This window comes from Ambystoma mexicanum, chromosome 7q (genome assembly GCF_040938575.1).
Source record: "Ambystoma mexicanum isolate Mex_15411 chromosome 7q, UKY_AmexF1_1, whole genome shotgun sequence".
Taxonomy (NCBI): Eukaryota; Metazoa; Chordata; class Amphibia; order Caudata; family Ambystomatidae; genus Ambystoma; species Ambystoma mexicanum.
The window spans coordinates 1,130,591,999-1,130,615,307 of record NC_090941.1 but is presented as its reverse complement, the minus strand read 5'-3'; the positions used below and the strand labels follow the sequence as shown (position 1 = coordinate 1,130,615,307).

Below are 23,309 nucleotides of genomic sequence, written 5' to 3'. Positions count from 1 at the left end.
CACGGCTCCACCAGCCTACACACCCACCTGATATGTCTGTTCTATTGTATTCCTGTTGTTGCCCCCCACACCATGAGGCATGGCTACACCATCATACACATCAACCTGATATGACTGTTCTATTGCCTCATTACGAGGTTGGAGGTAGTCATGGCGCTATTAGCCAATACCGGTACCGAGTCCGCCCTCGTTCAATGGGGATTTACCGGTCTAGTCCGACCTTTGCGGGACCGGTAAATCCCCATTGAAAAAGCCATTCCCCATTCCTATTTGAGCCCCCACAGGGGTCAATGGGAAGGCGCCAATAACGGTACCGCAATTTGCGGTACCGTTATTAGCTCGAAAGTCCCTTAATGGGTCCCGTCCATAACGCCTGGTAAAACCAGGCGTTAAGGAAGGGACCCGCTAAGGGTACTCGGAATATGGCGCAAAGGGATTACCGGCACTGGTGTCCTTACCGGTGGCCGGTATCCCTTTGCGCCCACCTCGTAATGAGGCCCATGTGTTGCCCCTGTACCATGAGGCATGGTTTGTCAGGCTATGCACCTATCGGATTCGCCTCACCAATCTGCCTGTTCCTTTAACTGTTAAGAAATAATTCTGATCTGCACTTACTGTACTAACGGCCTGATGCCGGAGGGTGTGGTGCCGCTGCTATAAATTATAAAATAAATAAAATAAAATAAATAAAAATTAATAAACATGGTAGACCTCTTGCTACTAAAACTCAATCTACATATTCCAACTAAATCCACCCTACTTAACTTCATATAATACTATAAGTGTGATCAAAATAATTCAATATTATTACAAGTGGTTTGCTGCATGTGTTTTTTCTGTGCAGCACAAGACTAAAATCTCCCTGAAGTGTGGCAAAACTATGGGGGTCATTACGAGTGGGGCGGTAAGGGATACCGGGCACCAGTAAGGAGACCGGTGCCGGTAATCCCTTATGCCCTACTACAAGGTCCCTTAGCGGGTCCCTCCAGTAACGCCTGGTCTGACCAGGCGTTATGGACGGGACTCGTTAAGGGATCAGGGTGCAAATAACAGACTTGACATACGCGAACCCGTTGTTTGCGCCCTCCCCATTCCCATTGAGCCCTATCGGGGCTCATATGGGAATGGGGAATGGCATTTTCAATGGGGACTTACTGGTCGCGCAAAGGTCGGACTACACCGATAAGTCCCCATTGAATTAGACCGGTGCCGGACCCGTTATTGGTGGCAGTCATTGCGCAAATAGTGCCATGACTACCACCAATCTCGGAATGAGGCCCTATGTCTACTCTAAAAACAATGCCACACTAAAACAATACATGGCACCTACGTCACCACCAGGGGTCTAATGCCTTGCTAAAAGAATTTTCTTATGAAAGGAGTGAAGTTCCCTACTGCAGAATAAAAGGTGGCATCATCTTTGCTATTTTTCCACAAGGTGGCTATTGGAAACATACTGCGCCTCATGATAAGTATGGCAGTAAGGCAACAATGGTGCTGGTAGAGCTACCGTCACCGTTGCTACCGTACCGCCATACTACGAGCTGTGCTCATGGGTGCCTGTCAGCCCGCCAGGTCTGACGTGGCGGCAGTGCGGCACCCGCGAGCACAGCATGTTGGATGCACCGGCACCGTTGTAAACGGTGCATCCAACGTCCCCAATCCCACTGAGCGCTATGGGGCTCATATGGGAATGGGGATGTACCGGGCCCGGCACCCGCGAAAGGGAAATTACTGGGTCCGGCTGGGCCGGAATAGCCTGGTAATTGCCCATTCACGGGTTCCAGACCCGATGAGAGTTTGGAGGTAGCCATACAAATTTACTGGCAAGGCTACCTCCAACCTTGTAATGAGGCCCACTGGTTAGACACCAATACTGCCGACAAAATCAGGTCCGGGTTCCCAGAATGGGGAATTACCGGGCCATTCCGAGTTTGGAGGGCCTGGTAATTCCTCCCTCGAGGAACCCAGGCCCGGACCTTCCCCATTCCCATTTCAGCCCCAATAGGGCTGAATGGAAATGGGGGAGGAGCTAACAACGGGCCGATTACGAGCGGCCCGTTGTTTGCTCCCTCCACCCCTCGCGGGACCCGCTCTGCACGTCTGGTAAAACCAGGCATGCAGAGCGGGTCCCGTGAGGGGACCTCGTAATTAGGCGGTACGGTTTTACTGCACCGCACCTTTACCGGTGCTGTTACCCCCTTACCGCCTCACTTATAATGAGGCCCATTATGTTTAAGCTCTGCTCACATAGTTGACACAGGTGTGATATCAGATTGCTATGGCTTCCTAACTGTTGTGGGGTTATCAGTCATTGCCATAAAAATGCATGGCCTATATTTAGGGATTTTCATACCACCAGGCTGATAAAGGCAGACAATTATTATATTTATTGTAATTTACATCCAAGGTACAGAAGTTAACTTCCCACCTCTTCCTGCAGTGACGTTGTGGCTCAGCAGCAGTCAAGGGCGCACAAGTGGCCATTGAAATTGCTTTGTGTCACTGCAGAGAAAGCACTGTCATGTCAGTAGACTGGTTAGAACAAGGCATACACTAGAATTCTGGCCTGAGTATTTTAAAAGTGGGTCTGTTTTGTAGTTTCTCCCTTTCAGAAACATAATTATCTACATCATTTAATGGGAATAAATTATAAGCTCCCGGGTTAGCATACACTCACCAACTGATATTCTGTCACAGTGTAGTGGCAGGAGTCATTGGTCCTCAGTACAGCCTTGCCCGGACCCCACCAGTAAATCGGGCAGGATGGCGGCAAAGCTGCCTTACCGTTTCTGCCCCCAGATATCCTGTAGTACCAGGATATTGCAGGCGGTGCAGACGTTGGTAAGCTCCCATTCCATGGAGTCCCATAGGAAACGAAGGGCTGCTGGTGGGTAAGGAGCCCTGTGCGGGATATTGCAGGTGGTGCAGACATTGGTAAATTCCCATTACATGGAGTCCCATGGAAAGGGAAGGGCTGGTGTTGGGTAAGGAGCCCTGTGCGGGATATTGCAGGCGGTGCAGACATTGGTAAGTTCCCATTCCATGGAGTCCCGTGGGATGGGAAGGGCTGCTGGTGAGTAAGAAGCACTCTGCGGGATATTGCAGGTGGTGTAGACGTTGGTAAGTTCCCATTCCATGGAGTCCCGTGGGAAGGGAAGGGCTGCTGGTGAGTAAGGAGCCCTGTGCGGGATATTGCAGGTGGTGCAGACATTGGTAAATTCCCATTACATGGAGTCCCATGGAAAGGGAAGGGCTGGTGTTGGGTAAGGAGCCCTGTGCGGGATATTGCAGGCGGTGCAGACATTGGTAAGTTCCCATTCCATGGAGGCACATAGGAAGGGAAGGGCTGCTGGTGGGTAAGAAGCACTGTGCGGGATATTGCAGGCGGTGCAGACATTGGTAAGTTCCCATTCCATGGAGTCCCGTGGGATGGGAAGGGCTGCTGGTGAGTAAGAAGCACTGTGCGGGATATTGCAGGTGGTGCAGACGTTGGTAAGTTCCCATTCCATGGAATCCCGTGGTAAGGGAAGGGCTGCTGCTGGGTAAGAAGCACTGTGCGGGATATTGCAGGTGGTGCAGACGTTGGTAAGTTCCCATTCCATGGAGTCCCGTGGGAAGAGAAGGGCTGCTGCTGGTTAAGAAGCACTGTGCGGGATATTGCAGGTGGTGCAGACGTTGGTAAGTTCCCATTCCATGGAGTCCCATGGAAAGGGAAGGGCTGGTGCTGGGTAAGAAGCACTGTGCGGGATATTGCAGGTGGTGCAGACATTGGTAAGTTCCCATTCCATGGAGGCACATAGGAAGGGAAGGGCTGCTGGTGGGTAAGAAGCACTGTGCGGGATATTGCAGGCGGTGCAGACATTGGTAAGTTCCCATTCCATGGAGTCCCGTGGGATGGGAAGGGCTGCTGGTGAGTAAGAAGCACTGTGCGGGATATTGCAGGTGGTGCAGACGTTGGTAAGTTCCCATTCCATGAAATCCCATGGTAAGGGAAGGGCTGCTGGTGAGTAAGAAGCACTGTGCGGGATATTGCAGGTGGTTCAGACGTTGGTAAGTTCCCATTCCATGGAGTCCCGTGGGAAGGGAAGGGCTGCTGCTGGTTAAGAAGCACTGTGCGGGATATTGCAGGTGGTGCAGACGTTGGTAAGTTCCCATTCCATGGAGTCCCGTGGGAAGGGAAGGGCTGCTGCTGGGTAAGAAGCACTGTGCGGGATATTGCAGGTGGTGCAGACGTTGGTAAGTTCCCATTCCATGAAATCCCATGGTAAGGGAAGGGCTGCTGGTGAGTAAGAAGCACTCTGCGGGATATTGCAGGTGGTGTAGACGTTGGTAAGTTCCCATTCCATGGAGTCCCGTGGGAAGGGAAGGGCTGCTGCTGGGTAAGAAGCACTGTGCGGGATATTGCAGGTGGTGCAGACGTTGGTAAGTTCCCATTCCATGAAATCCCGTGGGAAGGGAAGGGCTGCTGGTGGGTAAAGGGCTAGGAGCCTTGATTACCTCTGGTTATGTCGCATGCTGCTATCTACTACGGTGCTTGCGCTGTTGGTGCATGGAGAGCAGACGAGAGCGTGCATAGGGTGGCGCAGGTGTGGAAGATAAGGAAGGGACCTGACGTCAAGTAAGGAATGTGATTCTATGGGAAGGTCTTGGAATAAGGGGTAATGCAAGATAGGGGGGTCCTGGAGTATATACAGCAGGATCTAGGCACATATTTAAAAAACATAGCCCTAGAAGGGACTAGAGAAAAGGCTTCACCATTTGGGTTTCTTCTGGGTCCCATCAATGTCATTCATTGTTAGTAGAGCCTATGTTCTGCCCTAGGTTTCCATCAATTTGATCAGAAACTTTCCCATCTGCTCTATGTATGGACCACAGCTGACAAATCATGCAATGTTCTGCCTCTCACAGTTCTATCCCCTCTCGCCTTAGAACGTACCATCTCTCAAGACACAGCGACATACGTGGTATACAGATATAATCATATTAAAAATAAATATACTAATTAAATGAAAATATTACTGTTACTTTGGAGCAATGCATAATATATAAAAGGACTTTTGTTTTATGTTTTATGGGGGCCTGCTTATGATATGTATTTGTATTTGTATTTTTAGAGCACACTACAGCCCACAGGCATCGAGGCGCTATAGCAGTGCTTAAGAAGGCTTGATTAAGGGTTACAGTGAAGCCGCCCACGTAGATACATTTGGAACGCGACTATACACAGGTGTTTCAAGGCGTGACGAGGCAAGGAAGATCTGCACTGGCCCCATATCACAGATGTTCACATCATGTACACATCTACTTAATGAAGGCAACCTGAAAAGCACAGAGCATATTCCCACACATCATTTGTACAGTGTGTTATTATTGAAAAAGCAGCTATTATACATTTCACTGCTAGCAATTATGCTCTGCCTGGGAGGGTAGGTTCTTACATGTTCTAAAATAACTTGTTCTGGTGCATCACCCAAGGGATTCCAGAGGTACTATAAATTCTGTACTCATATAGGGCATTACCATGGTAGAAGATCCCAGGTGTAACTGGTAGGTGTGTTGGAGAAGCAGCTTCATGCAGCTTACAATCCTTTGTGCCATAGTTTGTTTCTGAGTTTCACTACAGATATTTGGCAAACACGTCTAGACTTCTTTTTAGTGTAGTGTGCAGTAAATCTTTCATGTAAAGTGCACCACTATTATTGGTATAACATTTCTTTACAGCATGCAAATATTTTGTTGAGCCACTGAAACCTATCAGAGAATCGATGGACCTTGATGTCTGCGCAGTGCTTCTCCTACTCTGCTCTACAGGGAACGCTGCCCTGAACTCTGCTTGCAAACTCCATGCTTCACAGCAGGAGTCCTACTCCCAGAATGGGGATGTTGTCATCGGAGCATCAATTGCAGTTCACATAGAGTTCAACCCCTCTCAACCAACCTACAAGGAAAAGCCACAGTCAATATCTTGTCAGGGGTAAGAGAAATTGAATACTTGATGCATAGAAGTTTCTCATCTCTTATCCTGTGTTTGATAGGTCAGGTGAATCATGGTAGTAATACAGATTTCACAGCTACAATGATGTGAAGTGTAACAACAATGCATTGGAGTGTGTATTGAATTTTACCAGATAATATCCTGTGAGGAATTTCATTATGTATTGCTTGTAGCATTGACACAACTGATGTCATGTGAGGGCTAGAACACTTCATTGCAGAAAGCACAGATATGCCTCTAGTGATAGCCTGAGCGAGTGAGGTAGGGATAAGCTATCACTTTGTGTATAGACGTTCCACCACTGATATGCTGTCAGGGGGTTAAGCACAGCTTATGTTTGCATTAGGGGGAGCCTGAATGATGCAGCCATTCATCCTTCTGAGGTCTATTACACCTATGTGTTCATTAACTATTATTGGTAGAGTTCAGGGTTGCCAGGCATTTAAGTCTACATCAAAGCCCTTCTCCCCTTCTTGATGCTAAGAAATGGGCGACCCTTGTCTAACACCAATTCACTGACTTAGATATGTAAGAAAAACTACACCACATTTTATATCGGTTGAAGTCTTTGGTAGTTAGAAATCAATAAGCAAAACAACTTCCATCAGGCATACATCCACCTGCATCTTAGGTCTAAAGCAACAAAGACCAAAAAGCCTCACTACAGCGGTAACCATGAACATGTCCGGCAGATCGTCCTTCCTCCCGGGGAGCCTTTATGTACAGCGCCAAGACCCAATGATAGAAAGTCTGCATCTTCCTCATGATTCAGGAATCTCATAGCCACCACACAATTATCCAGGTGCATGGTCAATTACGATAGAAGTATTAGAATAGGAATCAAAGCTACCATCAAAGGACAGACCCAAATGCCATCAGAGTATGTTTATTGTTCAGTGCATGTGTATCATTAAGTATTGAGAGTAGCATGAAACATGTAAGCAATAGCCCTTTGATACCTCCAGGCTTAGAGTGCTTTACAAATATCAAAATAAAATAAAAATAGATGATCCCACCATAAAACCCAATTTGACAATTCGCAACATTGCATTTCCAACATTCCCAGACAGTGATTCCACAGAATGTAGCAGTGAGTCCAGAGGCCAATACACATCCCAGTGATGTCTGCACAATTTTTTAGGAAACTGTTGATAAAATATCTGCACCAACTATGGATAATATACAAAATCAGCTGGTTGTGAGTACTTGCATCTCAGAAAATACACATTCTAGTGGATGGAATACTGCTGTTATGATCAAGAGTTCTGAGAATCACAAATCTCAGATGACCTCAATTTCTCATTGGCATCCACTGAAACTGAAGGTGTCACTCCCAGGGAATGACCACAGGAATCTACATACACAATCTGCTTTTCGAAAACATGAAAACAAGACAAATGTAAACCGATAGCCACAAGATTGATAATTGGTCCAGCGCAAAAACACATGTTTGTGTGGCAGTTTGACAGGAAGGTGTAGGTAGACACTTTGAAGAACAATAGTCTGGAGGGTTTTCCAGAGCAATGCCAGGGGTTAAGAATATTCCAAACCTTCCAGCCATCGCCTCTTTTGTTTTGCGGTAGACACAGAAGTTCAAAAGGCATTACAACATTTCCTGTGTTTTTTTTTGTCTCCGGAGCAAATTGGTTGGGGACTGTGTGCAACCTTGTTTAGTCCATAATTATTGTTCTGCAGATGGTGCTTTCTTTTGTATCTCTATAATTAGGGCTATGGGTAATGCACTGTAACCTTCCTCTTTGGGTGGTTCTTTTTTGTTTATTAGTATGCCCTCATTGATGGTTGGTAACCCTAGATAAGCTGCTTCTTTGGCGGCTGTGTCGTCTGCTAGGTTTCCTAATGATAATTTGTCATTGTTATGAGTGTGCGCTTGGCATTTTACCAGGGCTTCTACAGAAGGTTCTGCAAGTGCTTCAATCAATTTGTTTAATAACTCAGTGTGTTGTACTGGAGACCCATCAGCTGTCCTAAACCCCCGTCTTCTCCATCTCTATAAACCAGCATGTACCGTGGTGATTACGTAAGCTGAGACAGAATAAATTGTTACTGCACATCCTTTTGCTGCGTGGAGTGCTTCAATCAGTGGCACTAGCTCTGCAGCTTGGGCAGAGAAATGCATGGGTAATCGTTTCTTCACTAGTACATCATATTCCCCATCTTCTAATCTCAGCACTGCTGTCCAACATGTTTTTCTCCTGTTTCTGGACAGATAGAGGCTGATCCATCTACAAAGTACACTTCTCCTTCCTTTAATGCATTTTCCCTTGCTTTTGGAATGTCATCTCTTTCCCCCTTGTATGTGGCGCAGTCCTGTTCTTGCACATCTTGTACAGTGCATGGTTCGGTAATAAAGGTTGGTAGATTTCTTGCAACACACCACATAGACATTGGTGCTGGGTATGATTATTTGATATGCTGACACTCTTTGGGTGGTTAGTGTGGATATTCATCTCTACAGAATGGCAAACAGGGAGTGCTCAACGTATAAGGTGACAGATGAACCCATGACAATTGTGGAGCTTTTTTCAATAGCAAAGGTGGCGGCTGCAAGAGCTTGTTTGCATGCGAAATGGCCCTGCATCACTGAATCAAGGGTGTCGCTGTAATATGCAAGTGGTTTCTTGCCCAAGGATGTCTTTTTTGTTAGCACTGCTGTCATTAGTGTTCCATTGGAGTGTGAAAACAAGTAGAATTCTTGATCATAGTCAGGTGTGGCTAAAACTGGTACGGTGCTGATCAATTCTTTGAGATTTTCAAAAGTTGTTTGCATTTCTGTTGTCCATTCTATGTGTGTTTTCTCTTTTTGTGCTACTTTGAGTCCTTCTAAGAGTGGCTTGGTATAGGCTGCATAATCAAGTAACCAGGCTCTACAATAATTACAGATTCAGAGGAATATTTGCATATCCCTCACAGTATGGGGTCTGGCTGAAGCACGCACTGTGGCTGCCCTGTCAGGTATTATTCTTTACCATCTTTGGAAATCAATTGGCCCAATTACAGGACCTCAGTCAGACAATACTGTAGCTTTTTCTTGTCTACCTTATACCCCTTGTGTGCAAGTAGTTGTAGAAAAGCTATTGAGTCCCTTTGGCAGCTCTCTTCACTGTCACTGCAAACCAATAGGTCATCTACGTATTGAATGATGGTACTTGGGACTTGAATGTTGCTAAGGTCTTCATGTAAAATCCTGTTGAATATGCTGGGACTCTGGCAGTAACCCTGGGGCAATCTGTTCGTATCTCCTTCCCCCTACTGTGACGGCAGTGAGGTATGGTGAATCTGAGTGAAGGGCCACCAAGAAAAAGGCTTTCTTGAGATCCACTCCTTTGAAATGGGTGGCCTGCTTTGGGATGCTACATAAAATGGATGCAGGATTCGGGACAAGTGGGAACTCTTTGTGCATTATGTCATTAAGTGGGCGGAGGTCCTGGACCATACGCCACAACCCCCCCATTGTTTTCTTAATCTGGTACACCACTGTATTGCATGGCGAATTAGAAGAGATGATTATGCCTTGTTGTAAGAGAGATTGTATTGTTTCTTGAATCCCCTCCTCTGCTTCTCGAGACAATGGTTATTAATTCACTCTGGGGAGTATTGCCCCTGCTTTCAGGGTAGTTTTTACATGGGTCACTTCTCTCAAAATCCCTACATCATGTGGGTTAGAGGTCCATAAGTGAGAGCGCACTTGTTGCAAATCTGTGTCACAATAGGAACGTGGCACACTGATGACTGCCATGAGAGGGCTTGGCACCTTTCTGTATTGTACCATTACTTCACACGGTATGCTTATTTCCAAGATTATTTCCCCATCCTGGTTGTCATCAGTGAACAGTTCCTCATCAGTTAATTCCCTTAATGGTTGTTAGGGAGAATTCTCAGAAATGTGCCAATTCCCTGTACCTTACAGACCCCCAGCAACTTTGCTGAATTTTGAGGACTTTAATGTTTTAACCTGGAGAGAATGAGTTCCTTTTTCCGACTCTCTCATGTATTTTAATGTGGGTTTGTACTCTGTGTTACTTCTGGTTGTGGAGTCTGACAAACTCCATAGGCATCATCCTTTGCATTGTGTCACACAGCACCCTCAGTGGGTTCCTAGTGATTCCTAGTGATTGCATCAAATGCAAAAGCATCGAATGCAAAACCATTGAAAAAATGCATCAAAAAAAATGCATTTAATTTTTATTTTATGGGGGGGGGCTGAGCCCCTTTTTTCTACCCTTAAAACCCATTAAAGTTATAAAAAAACTTTACCTACAAAAACAATGCATTTGTTTGCTGAATTTTTTTCGATGATTTTGCATTCAATACTATGTATTTGATGCAATGCATGGATATTCCTTCAGTGCAGTGACACAGGGAAGTCTTTCAGATTTCCCCAAGGTTTGAATACCTCTTCCTGGATAAACTACTGTTTCCCAGAACAGTAAACTGAAATTTACTTTACTTACATTTGTAACTTTCTAGACCCAGCACACACTAACTTACTATAGGGTGCTGGAGGGGTTACTTAGTATCCCCTTTGTCTAGCTTCTCATGTAACATGTATATGTTACTGTTTCCTCGAGGAATGGCTGGTGGCAGAGGTTTACTTTTTTACTACCATTATGGGATTTTACTGCGGGCCGCGTTTGCAGCCACAGTAAAGCACCCATGGGTGCCATTTTAGTCTTCTTTTTTTGCCATCTCTTTGTGGAAAGGGGCCTTCTTGAGATTTACTCTGCGCGCCAAACCAGGTTTGGTCCCTTTGTTCCTCTTGTCTTTGGCGGGCTTCACGAGTGAAACCTGCCTCTGGCTCCAGGGTTTCTGGCGGGGGCAAGAAGTGAGGGAGGAGCCCGAAACTCCATGTGCATAGTCTCCTAGGAGACCCAAATGCACTCTGTGGTGATTGGCCGGCTGACTGTCCAGCAAGGACAACCACCCTGCGGGGTGACTGACAGGTAGGCTGGAATGAATGGGAGCAAGCTGCATAAAAGGTGAGGCTTTTTGTCTTGGAAGGCAGAGTCGACCACTGGACGAAGGAATCCAAAGAGAACTTGAAGAAGACTCCTGCTGTAACTCCTGGACCATTGGTTTGCCCGGTGAAGCCCTGCTGCTCTGCTGAAACTCCACTTTAGTATTGACAGAGAAGCTCCTGCAAGGATGACTTCTCCCTTTGAGTTGGTGGGACCAATCAACTCCAAAGTAAGCCACCTGGACATCCTCTCGGAGCTGGTTGAATTTCCACAGAGTTGCTGCTGGAAACCAAATAGCCAGGGAGAGGAACACCAGTTTGTGTGCATTGATTCTAAGCTGGCCAAGAGCTCCAGGAAGATCCTCCGGACTCCCAGGAAGCAGGACTGACCAAGCCTGAGCCCCCTCAACAGAGTGCGGGACCCCTGAAGCAAGGAAAGCCCATCTTGACAGCCAGGACCCGTGGTGTTGCTATTTGTAGTAGTCGCAAGGAGCTGAAACACTGAAGTGCTACTTGTTTGAAGATTGCCGGTTGCGAGCAGTGACCATCCCATTGCAGTGCAGGAGTCCACAGAAGTCCTCTCTCTTGTCCCCACCACTGAGGCCCAGGAACAGTGAGATCTGCAGAGCTGCACAGGAACAGAAGTCATCTGCTGCACTTTTTCTTCAATCCAAAGGTACTGTAAAGTTTGAGAGAACTTACCTCTTACTATATAGTTTCCTGCATCTTCTACTACTCACAAGTCTAACAGCTTTGTGGCCCTACATTGATTCTTCTTTTTCTTCAAAGACTTCTAAAACATTGTGCAAAGACTTTCTTACTTACCTGCAAAGAAGTGCTTCAGCTCATGTAGACTTTTGCCCATTGACTTTGGCTTAGCCTGTTCCACTGAATACCTCTTGTCAGGTGATCCAAAAGTATTTGCCTGCTTGGGAATATTTGTGATCTCTTGTATGTTCTAATAACATTTTCCCTTTAACCTAATTCCTAAGTTCTTCTAAATGCAACAGTGATACATTAATATCCCCAGCACCATAGCTATTGAAGTCACCTGAGGGTGTAGGTTGTGCCTGTGGGCCATCCCAAAAGGGTACTTACTGATTTAGAAACTGGCCCTCATTACAACTCAGGCGTTAAGGGTTAACGCCACCGTTAACCCTTAACGCCTGATTCCCACCTTAACGCCTGCTTTTTGCAGGCGTTAAGTTCCATGGTGCTAAGGCACCTTGGTGCTAATTACGGCACCGTAATTTACGGTGCCGTAATTAGCGCCTTCCCCACTCCCATTATGCCCTATGGGGCAAAAATGGGAATGGGGAAGGGAAAATGGGAAATGGGGATTTACCGCCCCACTCACCTTGTAATGGGGCGGTAAATCCGCCATCCACCATGGTGTAAACGTAGTTTACACCATGGTGGTAAAGTTGGTGCACTTAGCACCTCAGTTGTAATGAGGGCCACTGTGTGTGTTTTGAAATATATGTGTGTGGTGTTTTATATTGCTCCCTTCTGAAGAAGGCTTACTCTAACTGACTGGTAAATAAATTAATAATTATTTTATCAAGAAAGCTTGTGTGTAAGAGTTTATTTGAATACTTGTCACTGTGAATCTCTGTGTAACTCCCCTACAGCTCACATTGACCCCTCTTGAGATAAGCCAGGCTGCTCCACACGCTACCAACCGGTGTAGTACAGACTTATAGCAAAGGATCAGTTTCCATTGCCAGGAGGTCAGGGTTGTTGTAGTGCACCCAAAGGGTACTACATACAATCGTGCCTAACAATGGTGCATTGGGGTAATTGTATAACCCTGTATGGCAGTCACATCCCTGTGTGCCTGTTCCTATTGCCACTATTCTTCTTGCAGACACTTCTTCTAAGTCTAGTATCAGTATCGTGCCATCTACTACCTCAGGTGCTGCCACAGGGCGGAACACAAAATCTGTTGGCACTGTCCATTGTTTTCTAGTAAGCTCAGGTACTGCCTTAGCTAACACTTGAATACCATAGATAAACATGTCAGGATTCACAGGCACTCCCCTTACTTTTATTTCATTCGCAATTGCATTTATCAGAAACATTGCTCTAACAGGGCACATGCCTGGGGTGGGGCAGACAATTCCTTGATCGGTGAATGATATGGTCATATTCATCTTGCTGAGCAAATCTCGCCCTAACAGATTGACAGGTGAGCTTTCATAATATAGTAAGGGTGTCTGAATCATTCTCCCCCCTATTTGGACATCCAGCTCTTCACGTAAAAAAAAGCATTACTACAGACCCAGAGAATCCTTGTGTTTCGAGATTTTTGTTTGACAACAGAAAATCACCTTTGCAAATGCATGGTTTTTCGGCCCCAGAATCCACCATAAAGATGAACTGTTTGTTTCCTATGTATGCCCCCACCAGTGCTTCCTCTTCTGGATTTAGGGTAGTGGATAGAATTTGACACACGAGTGCTCCCTGTGGGCTGTCCTAGTCGTGGTGGGGGTCTGTTCCTGGGCAAGAGAAAATATTGTCTTTGAGTACACAGGCTCCTTGGTAGGGTGCCAGCCCTCTGTTTCCGGTGGTGGTGAAATGGTTGTTATGCCGATTGGACATTTGCTTAGGGTGGTTTGGCTGTGACTGCATGGCATGTGGGGGGTGTCGGAGGGTTTTATAACCTGGTATTGGTATACTATTTGGCTGATCTTCTTGTTCGTAACTTCCTTGGAGAAGGCCATATGGGCGACCCGTGTGTGTGGGTGCCCACGATGTGATTGATAGTTGTATCCCTGGTTGTATTGATAATTGCCCCCTTGCATGTTGCAGAATTCCCATGCGAGATGGCCCACCTCCCGCATGAATAACACTGTCCGGGCCCTCGCCCCCTTGCCCTCCATACCCCCCTCCTCTCTGTCCCCGAGACCCACCTCGCCCTCTTGCCGGTCTTCCTTGCCATTGGGGTCCCATGTATTGTTGATCTCCTCCCCACTGCTCATGCCCATCGTCTGCCCACATTGTTGCCATTCTAGCTTGTGTAGCCACAGAGACACCTCCCTCCTCTCCTTTTGGCTCTGAGGGCAGTGCTGCTGTTACTGCAGCGACCTTCACCAGTTTAGGCTGTACTAGTTTTGCTTCTTCAGCTAATCTCCTCTGTAAAATGTCCTTCTCCCTTTCTTTGATCCTCCTGCAATGATGTATTATAATGCTCTGTATTTCAGGCCAGCCCTGGGCTTCTATCCCAACTCTTTTGTCAAGGGCCTTCTGAACTTCCTTTGGGAGGCCTCCATTAATTACAAAGTCTGCTTGATCTCCTACTGTGGACACTAAAAGGCTTTTGATATCTCCTATATTCAAAGGCACACCAGCAGTATTCTTTTCAAAGGCATAAATACATTTCCGTGAGCCCGCTTTAAGCGGGGGGGAGGGATTTGAGAAGGTTATTTTTGTCCATCTGTGCGGAGTGCACATAATGGGGTCTCCCTGATCCCTTGGGTATTAAAGGAATTTGTAATTTTGATTTTGTCTTTCGTGCACTGCCTTTATCTGCTTTCTTCTTCGCCTAGACAATCCTGCCCATTCTATTTCTGAGCCTCCCTTCCCATGTCTCGCTCCTTCTAGGAGATGCCCATTGCACCTGCTGTATCTCTCCAATTACTCCTTCCTCAACCTCGTCAAAGTCACTCCAGTATTCCTCGTCCCTCACTGCAGCCACTCTGCCGTACCCTACACTGCCGTCCTCCCCCTCCCTTTCTACTTGCACTGCTGCTATGGGTGTATTATCTATTCGAAATCTCCTGCCTTCCATTCACTTTCGGGCAAGGGTGATGTTCCTCCCATGAGCTGGTGCCCTCCTTCTACTACTCTTGCCCCTTCACACACCTTCGCAATTGGGCCAATTCTGTTTGGGTGGTATTTAATTATACTTCTAGATCCTGTGTGCTCACTCCTGTGTTAGCTGGAGAGGCTGTAGTAGACGGGTCATAGGGACGGGGTGAGGCTGTGCCTGGAGCACTTGGGGTGGTGGTCCTGGTCGATATATTAGGTCTTCATACCCTTCTGTGGCCCTTGTGAGCAGTGGGTATATATTTTTGGATTCTTCTCCTTTCTTCTGTTCTATTGCCTACTCTGTTTCCTCCCCTGCTCCTGTCTCTGCTACTCCCTTACTTTCCTTTTTACTTATGGGCGTTTCCTAAAACATCTTCCAAAAGTCCAATATCTCCCTTCTTTTTTGGAGTTGCTTTCCCTTGTATTTTGCAGTCAGATAAGTGGATAGGTGTTCTAGGGTCCCCTTATCAAAAGACGACTCTTCTGGCCAAGCGTGAGATAGTCCCTCCCCCTTGGTTTTATTCACCCATTGTTCATGATACTTTTTCATTCATTCACTATACAAGGGGAGCTGCTTACAAATGTGGGACAAGGGAGTGTCCGTCCCCATCTTTCTAGATGTCTCTGCCGGCCTTTAACTATTTCTTTTCACTACTAGCAAGCAATCTGGCTACTCCTCGGCCCCCTTGCTTTATTTGGACATTACTTATAAAGATCGTCTTATAAAACCTCATATTCTCCCTCTTAAACGTTGCAACACAAATGCATTGTACATTAACAAATAAATAACACCATATGCATCGACATATCCACGACAGCAATACTATGAACAGAAAAACATGAAACATATATTCCCTCCTTCTTCTGTCAGAGCCTAGTCATGTTCACACTCTCCCAACACTCACGTCACCTTGCCCGTCCAGGGCCTACCTCCGCAATTGTAAGAAAAGATGGTAAGATAATGAACCAAAATAATAACCACTATTGGTTCCTGGGCCGTCTACTTATATGGGCTCCTATTTATTTATCTCTTCACTTCATTACCCGCACTGGTCAGGACAGTGCATTATGGTGCTGTCTTCCAACCCCTTTTGGTGCTAGGTTCCCGTATCTCCTCTACATCACTTTTTCCTCCTTTAACCTCCAAACCTAATGGCCTTAAAAAAGAAAAAGCGCTTTGTTCTAAGAAAAATAGTCACTCATTCATATTCAGTCATTGCGTGTTCCTCTCAGTCACACTGCTCTATATTCCTCTTAGTTTGTTTTAGATTGCAATTTATACTTACGTGCCCGTGTTCTTCCAAGAGCCTCTGTTCACGGTCTATCCACAACTTCTGGGCCTCTCCCTTTTTGCTGCACCCGGCTCAGTCGAGCAGCGAGGTATTTGCAAAGCTGTAACCCACGAAAAACCTTCTCTTTTTAGCATACGCGTTTTTGGGGACTGGTCAGCTGTAGGTGGGAGCGGCCTTACATGGGAGGCCCTGGATCTTGCAGCAGGTATGGGGGTCCCATGGAATATCACATCAAAGCGGTCAACAAATGAAGGGACACACGCAATGTAACACATAATATTCAATAGACCAAAAAATTGCAGCACTCGCCATCAGAAGGTGAACGAAGTGCCTGCTGTGTGTTCTCACTGGCCACCCCAGGTAAGTCAAAGCGAGTGAAAGAACAGGGGAAGTGTGAGGTGAAGGATTTGTCTTTAGCAGTAACATGTGTTGCAGAATGCCACCGACAGCCTCTGCAACCTCTCTCGATTCACCTCTGACAGCCCAGAAATCAGTTCTCGCCCCTTCAACCTCCTCACTGGGACCCCTTAGTTCTACTGCCAGTCTCTCCTCTACTTCCCTCACCTGCCTTGCCATCTCCTCCAAGCCCACTCTGATTCCTCAGCAACTGTTCATATGAGTCCACACTACTACCCGCAGGTGTGGGGAAATGAGCCATGGTGACATCCGGCTGGTCCCCTAAATGTGCACTGGCAGTGGTTGTTGTGGCGGCCAGAATGTGTTATTTAGGAGGGTGGGCTCACCACTAATAATAACTGCCCCCTATATGAATTTGGCACCTTCCACCCCGGAGAGATCCCAAATAGGAAGATAAAGCGGGTATTTAGCCTAAGATATTCAACTCCAAATACGGCACGATTGACAACACACAGTGGATTAAACTCGATCCGCTTTGTCACCAGGAGCCAATGGAGATTGTGCATAATATGTGTAGTATGCGTGCCGTAAGGGGCGGTGGGAGCCACCCGACCCACCAGATTCTGAAGTCTCTGAAGGTGCTTGATAAGATACAGAGGTTGTGCCAAATGCAGCAAGTTACAGTAATCAAGGCGGCTCATCACCAGTGAGGCTACCACAAGTGCATGCAAATGTTTAGAAAGGTAAGGAAGAACCTTCCAAAGTATGTCGAGCTGCAAATGTCCTCTCTGGCAGACAGCACAAATTTGGACTTCCATCGAGAGTGAGGAGGACAGCTTCACTCCCAGAGCCCTCACAACTGTCACTGGAGAAGGAAAAGTTCCCAGAGAAAGGATCAGAAGGAGGTGTTCCACAGGGCAGCAGAAGATGCAGGTAGGGCCACAAGGACCTCTGTCTTTCCGCATTCAATCTAAGCCAGTTGGAACCCATCATCCGCCCCACAGCTTCCATGCAACTCCTGAACCGAGATGACGTGTCAGTATGCAGAAGATTCAGCTGTACAAGAATCTGTTTGTTATCTGCATAAGAGTAGGACCTGAAGCTGTAGGCATGAATGCACCCACCAGAGGTTGCATATATACATTAAAGTGAAGGTGACAATGAGATCCCTGAGGGACTCCTCAGGACAGTGAAACTGGGGCAAAATGAAAAGGAACGAGAGACGATTTGTGCCCTTTCAGATAGGAAAGAAGAGAACCATGTCAGTACCGGGCCAGAGATACCTGCTAGAGAGAGGCGATCCAGTAGGATGGAATGGTCCATTGCATTGGTGCAGGTCAATGTGTGGTGATGTTTAGTGAGAAATTAATGTTTGTCAATTTGACAACTTGTTCACATATCCACATGTTTGCAATGTGTCTCTCCCCAGGGCACGCCATCCGACAGTTAAGGCTTCGCAGCACTCACAGGCATTCCATGCCTTTGCAGATTAGTGCAGTACAAGATAGTGATTTGTAGAAGTGTGTTTGGTGCTGTACAAGTGACGGTGATGGATGTGCAGGGGTGTGTGTATTGTGATGTGCTCTGGAGTGTGCAGCAAGTGATGGTAAGTGGTGCAGAGGATGTTGGGGAGGCGTAGGAGGGAGTGTAGGAGGAGAGGAAGGAGATGATTTCAAGGCTGGAGTTAGGGGCCATTTTAGCTTCCTCCCAGGTCATTATATGGCCTGTAGCTCAGCCTGGGATGTCAGGGAGGCCAAGCTGTATCCCTACCCAATGGCTTGGCTGCCTGCAGGCTGTGTGGCCTCCAGGCTGGTTGACACTCTGGCGAGTGGCTGGCATGTGGGCAGGCTATGGCACATGAGGCAGGGTTCTAGTCACCTGCACAGCCTTGTCCACCGTCTTAGGTTTCCTCCTCTCCATGACATGCCACCTCATCAGCCACCTTAAGTCTGGTTGTCACTCCCAGGTGTGCCACAGTTGCGGTCTCAATGATGGTGCCCGCTCTGACTAAGTCTTAGCATATGTCCTTGCCAGTGTTATTTACAGGGTTGAGCTGGCTAGCCATTCCAGTGAGATCCCACTGTATGGAGCACCCTACCTCGATTGACGGTCCACATTGGCCATTTTCTAGACCATCAGCCGCTGCTGTTAGAGAAAATGCTCAGCCACTCTATCGACTCCACATTTGATGGTCCCGCAGGGTTCAGCGATGGTTGTGCAGCCTGTGGGTGGGGGCAGGCAGCAGCAGAGGCTCAGCTGAGGTCCTCTGGCACTCCACAGGTGAGGCATCCTGTTGGGAGTAGGGTTGCATGCACATGAGATGCGTGGACTCTTCACTGCTGGTATAGTCCTTGAATTCCTCTACCTGACCGAGGGGGATGCTGTCCTCAGATAACACCTCTGGGCTTGCCTCCTCTGCAGGCAGGGTGAGTCAGACGCCCACTCACATGTGCCTCGATGGTGATTCAACACGGTGGGCCTCCTATGTGGGGGACATGTTTTCCTCCCAGTCCTCCTCTTCCTCGTCCTGGAAGGCATTGGTGGTTATGCTCTGGACTGACAGATGCAGCAGGTGTTGTTGTCCATCCTCACTGCTGTCGGAGCATTCCTCAGGGGTCCCTTCCTCTGTATCCATAGCTACAAAGTGGAAAGAAGAAGACATGTCAGTCAGTCAGTCACATACTAATGATGCGTGCACATAAGTAGCATAACTGTATAGTTATGTTGCATTATAACAACATCCATCTTGCCCTCAGGCATCTTCCCATTGCTCTGTCCACCCACTGTTGTTGTACACATGTGATTGACCACCATAGGGGTGTATGTGAAAGTGTTACACCTCGCCCTCGGCCGCGCCATGTTTCCAGGGTTCTGCCTCGTTGCTCTCGTACGAGCAAGAACAATCTGGGAATTTCGGGCAACACTAAAATTAGGGACAGGAAAGTGATCGCCCTTCATAGAGGGTTACGGCGCCGGCATGCGCCCTTCCTATCGCGCTGGCAGCTGCCATGGCAAATAACTACACGAACTACAACATCCAGAAAACCTGCTACGTTGTAGTGCTCGGCGTTGAGAGGGGAGCCTCAATTTCAAACGATACGCCTCTTGTTGTTATTTATTCCACCGCGGCATACAGAACGCTGCTTCTGTTTAAAGTTACAACCGGCATACTTTCTGAAGTGCCCTCCCGGTATCTTGAATTGTGAAGTCCTTGTTTTCCCGTGTACCGACCCTGCCTGCACACGGACTCCTTATTCTGAATCCCCGATTGAACTGTTTTCTGACCACCCGTGTACCAGACCCCTTGCCTGCTTTCGGAACTCTTGGACACTGATTCTGCTGTGTTTCGTGACCGCTCGTGTACCAGACCCCTTGCCTGCTCTCGGAACTCTTGAACACTGATTCTGCTGTTTCGTGACCGCTCGTGTACCAGACCCCTGCCTGCTTCCTGGACTCTGAGACAGTAACTACTCCGGTAAGAGAAACTCTAATTGGAACACCATTTTTCTGTGGAAATCGACTTCCTAAGTGCATCTTCTGAACGCTTTGCTGTGGTGCACCATCCCGAAACCAGTGCGACCCTCGTTCCGTTCGGGGATAGCTACCTTACTAACCTCCCTATTTTTTATTTTATACTTTCGTTGTTTTCCAGGACTCTTACTTCAATCCTATTTCCATCAGGGGTAAAGTATAGTTTTTCTTGGTTTTTCCATACTGCAGAATTATACGTTAGCCATATACTAAGACCTCTCTACTTTATAGGTTACTCCGGTTCCTTTGGCTTAAGGGGAGATTAAACCAGGTACTACTAAAGGGGAATAGTCTTGGGAATAAACCAGTTTCATTATTGGCAGATTATTTACTTGTTATCTTTTCCTTTACAGCCTGGGTTTGAGACGGTCGGTTCTCCCCGCTTTTTTGATCGATCGGTCCCCTTGTCTGTACAGTTCAGCAAGTGGTCATATCGGTTTAAAGAGCTCATTCCCTCACAGAGAGGAGGCTTGGGTAGGAGGCTCCAACCCTAGCTCCTTCAAGCAACTCCCCAGCAATAGAGGTCCGGCCTGTTTACGCACTCTCCATATCGGTGAGTAACAGAAACAGAAGCCATGGAAGAAGTTGATCCTTTAACCACATTGGTCCGCCTGGTATCCGAACTTCGTTCTGATATGACAACCGCACATAGTGCTCTCCATCAAAGGATCGACAATTTGCAGAGTTTCCCAAGCCCCCACACCCTGGGGGTGGATACGTCTGCTGCTACGGCATCAGGTTCAACCGGTCCCATACCCTCTGCCTCTGGCTTTACGACTACCCCGGTGCTTATGGCTACTCAATTCCCACTGGCCCCCCCAGAACGATTCTCCGGGGATCCTAAACATTATCACACGTTTATCAACCAGTGCAAATTACATTTTCTCTGTCGGCCCACTGCTTTCCCTAATTCTACAACGAAGGCAGCTTTTGTTCTCTCTCATCTTGGGGGTACCGCAGCCGCTTGGGCTAATCCGTTACTGGAATCTAATAGTTACGTCCTATATGACTGCGATGCTCTCATCACGGCCATGAACAGAGTATTTGACACCCGCTATAAATCCCAGGCTACTGACCTGGAGTTCCTCAATCTGCGTCAAGGCACATCCTCTTTGTTTGCATACCTTACTAAATTCAATCAGTTGGCAGCTGAAACTGATTGGCCGGAGGAGAAAAAATCAGCCGTGTTTTACAAAGGGTTGTCAGAGGAATTGAAGGACGTTTTGGCCACAGTACCAGTGGTTCCAACCACTTTTGGTGAACTATTAGACCTGGTATTACAAATAGATGCTAGAAGAACCGAAAGAAGGGGTGAACGCAAGTCACCAGCCCCTGTTACTCTGCAGGTGGAACAGTCTTCTCCTTCTACTTCGCTTCCCGAACCTATGCAGATCGGGGCAGTAAGAGGTCCTTTGACTTCTGCACAACGGGATCATCGCAGAACGCATAATTTATGCATGTATTGCGGATCTGCTGAACACCTTCTGAAAGATTGCCCTAAGAGACCTGTCAAAAAGCCGGGAAACGCCAGAACCCGGCGATAGACAGGGTCCCTACGCCGGGGGTGCTTTCTTTGGACTCTCATGCTGCTGTTGCTATTCCTGTTAGCCTTCCTGTGGTATTTACCACTGATGATAGTACCTTTACTTCCTTGGCGATCATTGATTCCGGGGCCACCGGGAATTATATGGATTACGATTACGCCACAAGTAAGAACGTTTCGGTTGTCTCTAAAGCCCAACCCGAGGCTGTTCATGCTGTGGATGGTACATCCTTGGTCTCTGGCCTGGTTACACAAAACACCTCCTTAATTCATATGCAAACCAGGGAAGGACATGCTGAGTCGATCTCCTTCGATCTCATTAAAGCCCCTCAATTCCAGGTCATCTTGGGCATCCCTTGGCTGCAACATCATAATCCAGCCATCGACTGGACAAGAAAAACGGTGCAGTTTCCTTCCACTGAGTGTAACGAAAAGTGTTTCCTGGACACTAGTGTGTCCTCTGAGTCTTCTTGTCAAGCCTTGGTAGCATCTATGTCCATGATTGGAGCCATTACTAAATCTCCCGAAACCGAAATCCCTCCTGAATACAAGTCTTTCTGTGATGTGTTTGACAAGGGAGGGGCAGACCACTTGCCACCTCATAGGCCTTACGACTGCCCAATCGATTTACTGCCAGGTGCTAAGGTCCCGGCGGGTAGGGTCTATTCCCTCACGGTTCCAGAAGATAAAATATTAAAGGAGTATATTGACAAGGCATTGGCCACTGGGTTCATTAGACCTTCCAGGTCCCCTGCGGCTTCTCTGCTCTTTTTCGCTCCAAAAAAGGAGGGCGACCTCCGCCCCTGTATTGATTATCGGGCATTAAACGCGGTGACGGTAAAAAATCAATATCCCCTCCCGCTCATTTCAGTACTCTTAGATCAGCTTGGTTCTTCTGTAGTCTTTACCAAGCTGGATCTTAGGGGTGCATATAATCTCGTTCGAATGCGAAAAGGGGACGAGTGGAAGACCGCATTCAAAACACGCTACGGACTGCATGAATATCTGGTGATGCCGTTTGGTCTCTGTAATGCCCCGGCTACCTTCCAGGCATTCATGAATGATATTTTCCATGACTGTTTGGATCAGTTTGTTGTAGTATATTTTGACGATATCCTCATATATTCACCCTCCATTGAGGAGCACACGAGGCACGTGCAAATAGTCTTGCAACGGTTGAGGGAAAACCACCTGTTTGTCAAAGCTGAAAAATGTGTCTTCAACTCCACTGAAGTGGAGTTTCTTGGCTACGACCTGACTAGTAGGGGTATAAGGATGAGTCGCTCTAAAGTCAGGGCTGTATTGGATTGGCCTGTTCCTACGTCGATTAAAGCCTTGCAATCCTTTCTGGGGTTCTCGAACTTTTATAGGCGCTTCATCCGTTCTTTTTCTTCTATATCTGCGCCATTGACGGCTTTGACCAGCTCTAAGAAATCCTATCAATGGAACCAGGAGGCACAAAGAGCCTTTGACACCCTTAAGGCAGCTTTCACTTCCGCCCCAGTGTTACAGCACCCTAATCCGTTACTCCCATTTTTGGTGGAGACCGACGCCTCTGGCTCGGCTATTGGGGCGGTTCTATCTCAAAAGTGTCCGGATTCAGGGGAAGCCCATCCGATTGCATTCTTCTCAAGAAAATTGACGCCCTATGAGCGCAATTACCCAATCACAGAAAGGGAACTCCTAGCCATAAAAGACGCCTTTTCCGAATGGCGGCACCATCTTTTGGGGGCTCGACATCAGGTCACAGTTTTTTCGGATCATCGGAGCCTTTTGGCGTTTAAATCAATGAAATGTCTTACT

General features: G+C 47.2%; 1 protein-coding gene across 1 annotated transcript in view; it reads left to right on the top strand.

The window, feature by feature from the left end:
* The first annotated feature begins 5,768 nt into the window (after window positions 1-5,768).
* LOC138528225 (extracellular calcium-sensing receptor-like) overlaps window positions 5,769-23,309 on the top strand; it is a 194,234-nt gene continuing 176,693 nt past the window's right edge. The window contains exon 1 of the mRNA XM_069639682.1: window positions 5,769-5,977. Coding sequence (XP_069495783.1) covers window positions 5,769-5,977 — 209 coding nt within the window. The remainder of the gene's footprint in view (window positions 5,978-23,309) is intronic.